The following is a 13,823-nucleotide window of genomic DNA, read 5'->3' as shown; positions in this document are numbered from 1 at the left end:
GAGCATGAAACACAGGGTTCCGTGCCACTGCAATGGCACTCTGATTGTCAGTATATAAAGGAGTAGGCTCCGTAACAGATACATCCAAATCAGCAAGTAAGCGTCTAAGCCATACGCACTCAACTGCAGTAGTGAAGGCTGCCTTGTACTCAGCTTCACATGACGACGTGGCAACAGTGGATTGTTTCTTGCTAAGCCAAGAAATGCATGACGAGCCAAGAAAGAAACAATTGCCACTAGTGGAGTGACGAGTATCAAAATCACCAGCCCAATCAGAGTCACTGTAAGCATGTAACTGCAGTGGTCCCCCCTTGGCATAAAGCAATCCAAGAGCTCTAGTACCCTGCAAGTAACGAAACACACGCTTCACAGCTTGCCAATGCGACATACGAGGCTGATGCATGTACCTGCTCAAAACTGAAACGGCAAACTATATGTCTGGCCGAGTGTGGCATAGATAGATGAGACATCCCACTGCTGGAGCATAAGTATGGATATCAAACAAATCACTGTCATCATGTAATGACAGTTTGAGCCCAGGTTCCATGGGTGTACAAACTAGCTTGCAATCCTGTAAGCCAAACTTCTCAAGAAGTTGCCCAATGTACCTTGACTGACATAATCCAATGCCTCTAGCATCATGTACAAACTGGATGCCCAAGTAATAGTGCAAAATACCCAAGTCAGACATGTCAAAAGTTTGCTGTAAATTATTTTTGAATGCTGAAATCTGATCAGCACGTGTTCCAGTGAGCAAAAGGTCGTCTACATATAGACACAAAATCAGCATGGATCCCCCCTCTTTATGTACATAAAGGGTAGACTCACATGGGTTGTTTACAAACCCCTGACTAAGCAAGAAGGCATCTATCTTTGCGTACCAAGCTCGTGGAGCTTGTTTCAAACCATATAGAGCTTTTTTCAGCTTGCATACTAAATTTTCTGAGCCTTCAACTGCAAAACCAATGGGCTGCTGTACATACACTTCTTCCTGAAGTTCCCCATGTAAGAATGCAGTCTTTATATCCAGCTGATGCACTTTCCAACCAAAATGTGCAGCCAAGGCAATCATAGACCGAATGGTCGTCATACGGGAGGTAGGAGCAAAGGTCTCCTCATAGTCAATGCCCTTTTTCTGTGCGTAGCCTTTAGCTACCAGCCGTGCCTTGTACTTATCTATGGATCCATCTGCATTCCTTTTCAATTTGTAGACCCATTTCGTACCAATGGCACGCTTGCCAACTGGCAAAGACACCAAATCCCAAGTATGATTCTTATGAATAGAATCCAATTCAGCTTGCATGGCTGCCATCCAATGCACACTATGTCGTGCATCCTCAAAACATTCAGGCTCCTCATTATCATGAGTACATGCTGCCATAACAAACTCCATGGAATGTGCTGAATCATGCAGTCGAGTTTGCCTTCGAGTACGACCAGCCAAGGGTGTTTCCAAATGACTATCTCTCATAGTCTGCGTGTACCATCTAGGCACCTGTCTTGCTTCCTGACTGTGTACAAGTTCCTGCTGAATTTCAGTTTCAGCAATGTGCTGATTTACTGCATGTTCCATAGGAGCAGCTGGCTGAACATTAGGTTCATTTGCTGAAGTACCAGCTGAATCACCAAATGTGATGGGCAGCAGCCCTTCAAAGACATCACGGGCAGCCTGATATGTATCAAAACCAGCCAAGGATAATTCTGATTTTTCATCAAATACAACATCCCTGCTGACAAAAACCTTCTTGGTCACGGGATCATAGAGTCTGTAGCCTTTGCTTTCGCTGCTATATCCCATAAAGATGCATTTTACAGCCTTGTTGTCCAACTTCTTTCGAAGTACCTGTGGAATATGGGCATATGCAAGACACCCAAAAGTACGGAAGTGGCCAACAGAAGGTTTGCGGCTGTGCCAAGCCTCAAAAGGTGTGACGGTTTTCAAGGCCTTGGTAGGGCATCTGTTCAAAATGTGGCAAGCGCACATGACGGCTTCCATCCAAAAACTATGAGGCAAACTCTTTGCCTTCAACATACATCTGGCCATCTCCATGAGTGACCGATTTTTCCTCTCTGCTACCCCATTCTCCTGTGGAGTATATGCAGTAGTGTACTGATGGATAATGCCCTTCTGCTGCAAATAAGAATTCAGCATAGAGGACATGTATTCCCCCCCTCGGTCCGAACGGAGAGTCTTAATCTTGCAACCAGACTGAGTTTCCACAAGTGCACTGAAAGCCAAAAATGCATCATACACTTCTGACTTCTTTTTTAAGCAGTAGACCCAGCACAAACGTGTAAAGTCATCAATAAATGTTACAAAATAGTAACAACCACCCAATGACTGTGTCTGCATGGGCCCACAAACATCCGAATGCACAAGCTGCAATCTGGCTGTTGCTCTAAAAGCAACATCACGAGGAAAAGAGAAACGATGCATTTTCCCCAAAATGCAACCCTCGCATAAATGCTCAGGAGGTCTCTCCAAGAGAGGTAATCCATCCAACATCTGAGTACGCTGTAATAGCATCAAGCTGCCATAGTTTACATGCCCCAAACGAGCATGCCATAACTCTGCCTCTAACATAGCAGGAGTAAGAGTGGATGTCAAATATGCAGACTGATCTACCGAAAGAGCATCCAACTCATATAACCCATGACACAGAGAACCTGTCAAGACCAATGTCATGTGTTCCTTGTCACGGACCATGCAACGGTCATCATCAAAGGTTACCTGCAAACCACAACGTGCCATAGAAGAAATGGAAAGCAGATTCTTCTTAATGCCAGGCACATACAAAGCATCCTGTAGGCGGAGAATAGAGCCATCAATGGCTGTAAGCTGAATCTCCCCAATACCACGAACAGGGTATGATGCATTATTAGCACGCTGAACAGACTTCCCAACGGGAGGTGCACCAAGAGAAGCAAACAAATCTCTACGAGATGTGATATGCCGTGAAGCACCACTGTCAAAGAACCAAGTGTCAGCATCTTCTGTAGAGCTAAATGCTCTATCAGCCCAAGAGACATCATAACTGCAAGTGTAAAAACAATAGTCCCTGTCTGCAACAAAGGACGCGGACTCACTAGCAGTGGAAGGAGCTGCAGAAACAGACATCCCTGACTCCTTCTTCTTCTCTTTGGCGATGCGCTTCCTGCACTCAGTGATGTAGTGGCCAGGCTTCTTGCAGTAATGGCATTTTCCTTTCTTGGCTTGCGTGCCCCCCTGTTTCTGACTTGTCTGTGAAGTGTTACTACTACCAGAACTCTGCGAAGCATTTTTCCCTTGGCTGTTTTTACCCTTCTGCCTTGACATAAAAGCCTGCTCAGAGGCTATACCATCCACACCACTGTTCCGTCTAGTTTGCTCCTCCTCTAGAAGCAAACTGACAAGCTGAATGAAAGTGATGGGCTCTTTCGAAATCCTCATAGTGAGGTTCAAGGCAGTATGAAAAGCCAAGTAAGAGGGAGGCAGTGAATTCAACGTCGTAGAAATCAGCTGCGCATCTGAGTAGTACTCATCCACATTCATGAGTTGCTCCCGCAAGTCCTGAATTTTGTTGAGATGATCCTGCATAGAATCACCCTCATTCATCTTTAGAGTCTCTAGCTCTTTCTTCAAGAAAGAGATGCGAGTCTCATTCTTTCCTGCAAACATCTGCTCCAATATCAACCAAGCTTCTTGTGAAGAAGCTGCTGAACGAATATGAGGAATGATAGAACGCTGAACTGCCAATGCAATCAGCGACATAGCCTGTGCATCCCGTGTATCCCAAGTTTTCTGAGCTGCAGTTCTTGGGGGAAGTGGCTGAGCGGGGTGAGGTGGAGGGGGCTGAGGTTGCCCTCTTGCACGTCCTCCTGGAGGAGGAGTAGCGGGAGCCACAACTCCCGGTCGTGCTTCCTCTCCACTGACATAATCCCACAAATTTTTTGCCACTAATACATTCTTCATCATGAAAGACCAAAGGGAATAATTGTTCCCATCCAATCGGTCTTCCTTGGACACATAGGTGAATACATCTCCTCCCTGATTTGCCATTATTTCCCAAAAGGCAATAGAGCAATGTCAATGCAGTCCGGGCTGGAAATCTGCAAATTTCCAGAAATTGCAGCAAACACAAGTCTGCAATTAATGTGCAAAGGGTACTCTGTCAAAAAACTGTCCTTTCCTGCACGCTTCCCAAGGTGCAAACAGTGCAGTGCAACACTGTTATGAATAAATCCCCAAAATTTTGCCAAAATCTCTGTCAAAAACAGTCGGTCTGTGACTGTATCAGCAGTTTAAATGCATCTGTCCTCCAAATACACAAAAGCCCCAAAATTTCTGACCATTCAGTCCAGAAATTTGCATGAAATTTACTTTTCCAGTAGATCTGTGCCAACTGCGTGTGAACCGCCGCTTCCAGAATTTTATTCTGGGCTGGAATAATAATAATTTTAAAAATTTTACCTGGGCGTGAAGCACGTCGCGAGCTGCTGACTTGACGTAGACTGGCGGGCAGGCGGGAGGAGGTCGTCAGACGGGCGGGATGAGTAGTCACGAGCTGCTGACGCGAGCAGGCGGCCAGGCGAGCTATGCGTGGTAAAAAACGGCGGGCAGGACTGTCGTAAACTGCGCTGTCGAACAGCGCGCGTGCTGACGTGACGTGTCGCTGGTCGCAAGTCCTCAGGCGGGCTGCGACTCTGACGGTCCCTGGCGGATTGAGGCGGATTGCTGGTGCTGCTCGCGAGCTGCTGACGGACAGGGTACTGGTGGAGGCTGGCGACGAGTTGTACTGTGCTGAGGCAGCTCTGTGGAACAGCGCCTCACTGCTGACAGAACTGACGACAGGTTGTACCTGTGCTGAGGTGACGTCTGACGCTGGAGCAGGACTGGCGTGTGCTGCAGAAGCTGAGTTCAGAGCTGAGCTCTGATACCAAATGTCAGATGGGAGAGGATCGAGGTGCAGCTGAAGTGCAGTAGACAGTGTGAGAGTGAGAGACAGAGTTGAGCACGACACCCAATGCAATAGTACTGAATAGAGTGTAAGCTGAAAGTACAAATGATAACCCTTATACCTTAGAGTTATAAGGGGCTGTTCACACCCGAACACAGTAAGTGCCCGTAAGTGTGCACCACAAGCACATACAAAATAGTACACATAATCTGGGGGAAAAAACCTCTCCTACCGAGAGTAAAAAGTGCCCCAGTGTCCTAGTGATCACCCGCACACTCCCATATGAGCGTAGGCGTAAGTAAGGCGTGTGAGATACCCAACACTCTCACCTCTGGCAACTACATGCCTAGGACTCTAGTGTGTCTCCGTATATAGGATCATGTCCCTCTCAATGAAGGTCTCTTGGAATAGTCCTACATCTGTCCTCATGGCTCCATCACAATTCTACACTGTGAACTTCCAATGTGTCTCATAGGCCACACCCCATCATTGGCGCCTATCTGTGATAATGATGTCCGGTCTTTTCATATTGCCCATCAAAGCAGGCCTCCATAATCTGCGACATGCATTGCTTTGTGGGCCTCCATAATCTGCGACATGCACTCCCTGCCATGGGCTATCTAGGCGGGTGTGACATCATCCTCAAGATATACTTTTTTTTCCTTTGAGAGCCTTCCTTTTGGAGAGAAAGGCTCGTCGTGACTCTAATCAGCAAACTTGATAAGGGGCCCGCCCTTTTCTAGATTCTTTTCTACACACCATGCACTTTTCACCGTCGAGGGGTCTTCCACTCCCATTTTTCCACATATGCTCTCGTAAGTCCGGGAAGAGAGAGAGAGAGAGAGAGAGAGAGAGAGACACACACACACACACACACACACACACACACACACACACATAGAGAGGGAGGGAGGGAGGGAGGGAGTCCTCAAAGGTTTATTTCTTGTACTTTGACTAGAAAAAGGCGGACCCTCCTATCTCATATTTGGAGAGTTGTGGCCAGACCATCACTATGCCCCTCTAACCGGGTCTTTGCTAAGGCAAAATATCCCACTCTGACACAACCACATGGAAATATATTGTTCCGCTTTCTCTGATTTTGAAAGGGTTGTTAGCAGTTGGACACACTGATGTTCTTTCCAAGGAGGACTCGGTTCCTTGGCATATGGCAATTTTTGTAGCATCTTTGATGTGACTTTGTACTCTTTTAGTCATGTGGTTTTGTACTCTTTTAGTCATTTGATATAACATAATTACTCATTACAATGAGAGAGAGAGAGAGAGAGAGAGAGAGAGAGAGGAAGAAAGAAAGATCTATTAACATCTCTAGAAGGCCAAGATGGCCTATGAGACCATAACCAATACAACTAGTACCATCATCTCTCATCAGAGAAGAAAAACAAAATTATGTCTAGATCTACATGATAATCTGAAATGAGAAATGAAAACAAGGAAAGAGTATATAGTATCTCCCTCTAAGTCTATGGAATCCACCAAAACTCTGCCAGCTATCTCCGATTGAGTCAACGTGGTAATCTTCATTTGTAGTGAGCAATCGTGGCCCGAATGTGTTGCATATGAGAATGCCTACATTGCCAAGCAGGTACGCTAGGGCGTCATGCTCTGCATAACGTTGTAGCTCTGTCTACTGTGATGCCACTTGATGATGTCCCTCGATGGCGCCTATCAATAGGAGATGTAGTGTCTAAGGTGGCAATGGCCGGGGGGTTAGCTATACTAAAAAAGTTTGTAACTACTCTCTGGAGAGGTGGACCTAGCAGGGATTTGCTCCGATCCTGTAACAATGCTACTCTTCGTTGTTGGAGCTCCAATAAGAAGAGACCCAGACATCTCTGGTCCTCAAAGTCCATCACCCGTCTCAATGGTCCAAAGCCCTCCTTATAGAGGCAATGGTAGCGGCCTCGCATATCATAGTATACAGTACATCTACAAATGTAGTGTTCCTCCATCTCTGGCTCCCATCCGCCAAGCTGGCATATCCTCTCATTTGCTGCAACATGACTCCATCGATCTATCTCAATCATTAGCTGATGTGATGAGGTGTGGATCTATCCAATAGTAACTTGAAGCCCATGAGAGAGTTGAGCATCCATATATCTCGGCCTCACTATGAGACCATCATGGGAAAGCTACAAGAAGTGACACTAGCATTGCGCCATCTTCATGCCTAATGGGAAAGGGGACTTGGACCAAGTCCTCTCTGTCTCCATTTTAGTGATGTCAGTTGTGATCACTCTATTCAACTCTGAACGGCTAAGACTCAAAGTGGGACAATCAAGGCTATAATCGAACGGTGGCAATCTGTCTATATTCATGCCATGCAAGCTCAGTCACGTGCTCATATGTGCGTACCAAAACTGTCTATCTGCCTCTGTTGCAAGTTGTCTTGAAGACTCCAAATGGCTGCTCCATAGACTAGTATGGGCATAACTAAAGTGTCAAAGAGCCACAATTTGGTATGGGGCTCCTAGGACTATATGTGTGCACACTGTGGCTATAGAGTGCCCAAAGATGCATATGCCCATACAAGCCTAGCCTCTGAAGTCTCCTTCCATGAAAACTATGGCCCTTTGAAAGTGACCCCAGGGTACACATATTGTCTAACCATTTCCACAGACTGACCGTCATACATAAAGTGATACTCTGTGCATGTCACCCAAGCTGCTAAGGTATTAAAGACCATAATTTCCATTTCCAAGATTAACCTTGAGGCCTTTCTCTTCACAAAACACATGCAATGCATCCAGATGTTGTTGAAGCCCCTCAAGTCAATTTGAGATGAGCACAATATCATCTGTATATAGCAGAATTGGTATCAATACCCCTGCAAAGCTGGCTGCCATACCACCCCATCTCTGTATTTAATCTGAAATCTCGTCAATGTACAATCCAAACAGCAAAGGAGAGAGCGGACAGCCTTGCTTTACACCAACCATGCTAGAGACTGAGTCTGTTGTGCCTCCAGGCACTCGTACTCTACCTGTCACTATCTCACATAATGTATAAATACACCACTGCATATTAACTCGGACCCCAATGGTTTGCAACCTCTGTATGAGTCTTGCATGTTGCAACCTCTGCATGAGTCTTGCATATGGCACCATATCAAAAGCTTTGCGGAAATCCACGAAACAACAATAGATTTTTTGTCTCCCTCCTCAATCAAGGCCCTCAGCGTGAATATGTAATCTAATGTATTGTAACCTTGGCAGAAGTCAGCTTGTCCTACAGACCGTATACCCTTTGTTTCAGTCCACCATTTCAACTCATGCTCCACAATAGAGGCATATATCTTCACAACATATGGCCAATCATAATAGTGTAGTAATTGTTAGCAACCAATATATCTCCGCTCTTAAAAATCAGCACTATTGTGTGGTCACGCCAACTTGCTGGAAACCCCTAACATACAACTCTATTGAAGATATTTGACAAGATAGGGGCCAATAAATAATATGCATGTGCAAAATGTTATGCCACAAGGCCATCTTGATCATGTGCTCTCCCATTCTTTAACATCCAAATGGCATACCTCACCATTTTTTCCATAAAGAATCCACATTGTGTTGGCCTAGATTTTGATGGACAACGAATCTACTCTTGTGATGGAACATCATACAGTGCACTAGCATGTTCATGCCATACCGTAGGTGATGTCAACTGAATTGGGGGTTGTCTACCATGAAATTTCCTCCGTGCCTTCTTGCTGTCCCAACTCAAAAAGAGCTTATACATCTCAGACTCTAGTTTGGCTAGATAATCCCTCTTCTTTTTCCACACAAGACGACAGAAGGCATTTCTTGCATGCTTGTGTGTGCATGTCCCTAGTGCAATATCCCTTTGTAGTAGGCAGGTCCTGGTCTATCTACACTCATCATCATACCAAGCATTTTGAGGAGTAGTGCATTTGCATGGTGCAGTAGAGCCCATCTTACATGGGAATGCCTCTATAGTTGCAGTATGTAAAACCTTCCCCAGAGATTTAGTGACATCCTCTAGTGGTTCATGTTGGTCTAGCTGGCTTAAGCTTAAGCCATCTCGTACTGCATCACTATAGATATGCAAAGTTTGCTCTAGAAACTCATAGTGCAGAAATGTGTGTACCTGTGTGCATGTTTCCTGTATTTGACCACATGCTAGGGTGAATTTTAGGATTGCATTGTCAGCTGCTATACTAATCAGCTTGTCAAATATCTCAAAAAGCTTAATTTCTAGAATTAATGCTAGCGACCCCATTACATAGTCCACAATGCTGGCTCCCTTCTTGCTATTCCAACAAGTGAAAGCACCCACTCCCAACCATCTCGATAAGCCATTGAATATAGCTAATCCATGAGCACTTCCTAATGCTAGCAAATGGGATCCATATGATGTCATCTCCTTACCTTGAGATGTCCTGTCGGCATCCAATGCCAATTCCTTAAACATCTCATGTTCAATATCATAAAAGGTTGACTGCTCACTTCCTGTTCGAGCATTAAAGTCTCCCATTAGTAGTATGTCCCCAATGCTTGCATACCTCATAATGTCCTCATGTAGTACTTCAAATGGTGATCCCTCCCCAGGGGCAAATGTTGAATTGGTAGGTGGGAAGTAACATACTGCAACATATAGATCCCTCGGGCACCCTACCCTCAGTCCTACCCACATATATCTAGCTTGCACATCTCGTGACACCACATGAATCATGTCTTGGAGGCTCTCACGATAAAGAATAGCAGCCCTGCTTGACCCTCTAGTTCCTCCTGGTCTACGAGGCCAAGTCCAATAAACACTCTCCCATTTGTCTCCCACGACATCTAGTAATCTAGAACTTATACGTTGATGTATTTCTGAATACATAGTAAGACTTCCGACGATATTAAAAACCCAAAGGAAGTACCAGCACAACTTTATTGTCCTTCAAGTGCAAGCTAGATCATATACTCACAGTGATCCTGGAAGCTATTGGCTCTTCTAAGCCCTAATCAGATTCGTATTCAACCTTACTCAAACTGAAACAAACATTCAATTTAACTCCAACTTCCTTTATGAGAGAGAAACCTCTCCTAAAGAATGCTAATAATTCAAACAACATACCTTTGTCAGCATTACAACAAGAAAGCTGTTCTCTACAATACCGTTCTCCTCCATTGTACTTTCGTCTTTCAGTACTTTGCCTTTGTAAATGAGCAACTGCTGAGACAAAGGTAAAGCCTCTTTGCCCTGTGTATTTTCAATGTGCCTCTTGACTGTTATATCAGTCCCACAGAACATATCCTCAAAATGTGACCTTCATTCTACTATGATTACTCATCATAAATGGCATTAAGCAATTGTGCAACAATAAGAGAGAGATGAGAACTCATCATAAATGGCATTAAGGAATTGTGCAATGACAAGGAAATGAAATCAAAATGAAAACTAGTCAAACTAAGTATATGAAGGAAAGTAATGATTGATGATAAAACACGCATGATCTTGATGCTCTGGATATGTGGAATTCTATTTCTAGAGGTATGCATAGCTATATGTATCACCAAGATGTTCACAGTGACTATTGGCCCGTTTGGACAGATGGCATTGCTGAGTTGCAATGCAACATGATGTAATTTTTATGCAAGCGTTGGATTGGTTACAGCAGTCTCTTGTCAGATCATGTCCCAGCACAGTGTTGCCACTTTTTTCTGCAATCAGAACTGTGCCAGGGAATGTACATCTCTTTTAATATTCATCCAAATCAAAAGGCAGCATCTTATCAAGCTGTTTAGAAGAGAAAAGACAGTAGCTATTACAATAATAAGTCAAAATTCTATATCGCATACTAAGCAACAAGTTGGAAATTTTGAAACAGAAGCTCCATCTCATAGTGAGCGACAAGTTGGAAAAGGCACCTACAAACAAACATTCCTGTGCTCATGGAACAAACCTTCTTTTCTGTGAAGTTGAATCAACATAATAACTCCTCGAAAAAGATTGACCTCTACAAATTGAGGAAGTCCATACTACACAACCTGAAATGTTTTCCAGAACAAAAATTTTACCTGCACCGCTAAGAAATACAAACAAGAACTGAGCCAATAATGTGTTGACATTTGCCACGAGAAGTGTAAAAGGCGACCGTGCAGTAACAGGGGATCCTCCAAAAGTTGTTGAAAGAGATAATCTGAATGTGTACAAACAAATTGATCATCAAGGAAGAGAACCTATGACCAAATCTCACCACCAGCATGCATCACGCTTAAAAATCTTACAAATCTTTGTATTTCTACCTATGACCTACACAATCAACAACCATATGCACAATAAGCACATTGCTTTTGCAGACTGAGAGACCTATTTTTTCTTTCTTTTTTCTTTCCAAGAATGTAAAACACTTTAAGTCCTAGTTGTACAAATGCACACCAAGCCTAGTTATCCCTACCAAGACCCATCCCGAATGAAAAAGGAGTGTGAGTGATGATCCACACCAGGCCTATGTGATCAGGGAGCCATGGTTTCCATAAAACCAAGTCAACATTGAGGACAATAACCACTTTCAGAGTAACTTGGCCCTCAAAATCTTCTATATGGATAGCCACATCCTCCACCTGCTCCCTTGAAGTGGTATCACTCAGCTCTATTCTTCTTCTTTACACCGAAAGGACCACTCCATTGGTTGTGCCACACTGGTGAGCACTATTTGGAGATGATACGTCTTAGAGGAGATGATTTTTCTCAAACAAACAGATCCTAGCTCAAATTTTTGGAAGCTCCACCATCCACCAAGAAAAGTGTAGGATGGCCCACAACTGTTGCCTACTTGAGCACAAGTTCAAGATGCCCCGTGGAAGAAGAATCCGCATCTCCCAAGGCTGCTAACTCAAGCATAGAAGCTATCATGAACAAGGTTGAGGCAGCCTCCATGGTCTTGACTTCTGCCTTGAAAGCCTCATCTTTCAAGTCAGGCTTTTCACAGAAGCTCTTCACAATATGCCCCATTTGCTTGCATGTAATTCATGAGACACTTCTCTTCCTTTAGCTTCTTTTGCTCCTCCTGAAGCAGTTGCCTCCTTCGAAGCATCTACCCCACTCTTCCCGGACTTGCCCTTCACTTTGGCTTTAGCACCAGCAAATTGGTAGATTGACATGTCTTCTTGTGCTTCTCCCACTTCTCATAGGTAGTAGCCAAATATATGTGGCATTTCACTTAGGACATATCCAAGGGTGAAATATTTCAGTTACCTTGGACTCCATGGTGACTTACAAACCGTTTCTATATAACAAAAGGAGCAACATAGATAGGATGAAGATCACCAAAAGTGGATTGTATGAACCTATCGCTGGGCTTGTCTACGATGAAGAGTTTGGACTTCTAGTTGTATCTTGAGTGGATTGTCCTCCCTCAACTGAGGTGATTAGTCTCAACAGCAAGGGAGAGCCCCAACTAAGATGCACCTTGTGAAGGAATATTAAAAGGAGGAGAGTTGGGCTTCGGTGAATGATCCCTAGAAAAAAACTAAGTGGAAGATAATAATGGAGTGTTGTTCTTCATATTAAGCTGTAATGCCTCAACATGGCTTCCATTGAAGGAGTAGCTTGAAAAGACACCAGAGGATCCCAAGATGGAGTTCTCTAAGCCATTGTGAGTACTCTGACTCAATACATGACACAGTGTATAGTGAAGAAACAAATGACACAATAGCCTAGGATAGTCTTTAGAAGAGCAGCAACTCTGATACCACATGGAGATATGCTAAGGTTTGCAAAAGAAAACATGGGAGAGTATGAACACGGGAAACACGGTGAAGAAAGACACTAATGTCAAAAAGAAAATATATGCAGTTGGAACTGAATAAATAATGAATGTCGTATAATGAATGAATGAATGTGCACAACATGCAAAGATAAAGCAGTCCAACAGCCAACAGCCAACAACTCTCATTGAAGCAGGCAGAGGGAGAGTGTCAACCTATGGTAACAGATACTGAGTGCAACAACCACTATGTGGAAGCAGGAGATCATGAGGATGTAGCATACTAGAGCTGAGTGATCAAACACAGCAGCCATATGCTAGTCGATATAGTAGACTATGTACAAGGCTATCAACAATAGGGCAATAGGCTGGAAATGAATAGCAGGTCTGTGAGGCTAGAGACCATACGTGCAGCAATGTACTACATGGCCAGTCTCCAAATGATGAAGGATGATGCCAGAGATGAAGCGCTGAGAACAGCAGGGTGGCAGCAGGAGGATCAAAATGCAGCAGTGAGAACAACCTCAAGGTGACAAACAACAGCACGTGCAGCTGTCCACATAGTCATCCTAATCAGGGCAGCAACTGAAAGCAGTCTAGCTAGGGATGGAGCAATTGTGGAGGGAGTGGCGACCAACTGATACACTCTCTATCTATAGAGATGGAACCAACCAAAGTTTTTTGGGTTTGCTTATGGGGCCTTGTGCTTGCTTATTAGTGCATATGAGTTTTGGGGTTGTTTAATGATTTTAATGAAGGTTTAATGTGTAAATGCACTTTTTTTCCCCTTAACAGCAAGAGTTGATTATTCTTAAAGCTCGAATGACTTCTTCAGACGGACAGCCTCCTAGCTTTGAGGGGAAGTCACAAATGTGGGGCAAGGTATGGAGCAAAAGTTGAATTGACTAGCAGATGGTTGGTGATCCTAGATTTAGCTTACAAGAAGTTCAGACCAATAGGCGCTCATCTCAACTCCAAGCCACTCACTAGTGAGAAGGTTAGCATTACTTGGGTGTCCCCACTGTCGAGTATTTATGGAGGATTGGAATAGGTAGAGTGGGAGTGCTCACCTATTTCAACAATCTTCAATCTCTCCATCGGGTGCCTTAGGCCAAGTATATAAATCTCAGCATCCCATTCTTCTTCGGTAC

General features: G+C 44.1%; 1 protein-coding gene across 11 annotated transcripts in view; it reads right to left on the bottom strand.

The window, feature by feature from the left end:
• LOC148015397 (uncharacterized) overlaps positions 1–13,823 on the bottom strand; it is a 157,689-nt gene that overhangs the window by 53,911 nt on the left and 89,955 nt on the right. For all 11 annotated transcript variants that reach the window (XR_015688374.1, XM_087665505.1, XM_087665504.1 and 8 more), the window contains one exon: positions 10,982–11,103. Coding sequence is in view for 10 of the 11 variants with exons in the window: in XM_087665505.1 (XP_087521631.1) it covers positions 10,982–11,103 (122 nt within the window). In the remaining variant the exon portion in view is untranslated. The remainder of the gene's footprint in view (positions 1–10,981; positions 11,104–13,823) is intronic.

This window comes from Lygodium microphyllum, chromosome 24 (genome assembly GCF_053477565.2).
Source record: "Lygodium microphyllum isolate KBCC chromosome 24, Lygodium_microphyllum_v1.1.10, whole genome shotgun sequence".
Classification (NCBI taxonomy): Eukaryota; Viridiplantae; Streptophyta; class Polypodiopsida; order Schizaeales; family Lygodiaceae; genus Lygodium; species Lygodium microphyllum.
Note: the sequence above shows the minus strand (reverse complement) of the source record. Positions and strands in the feature narration are given on the sequence as shown.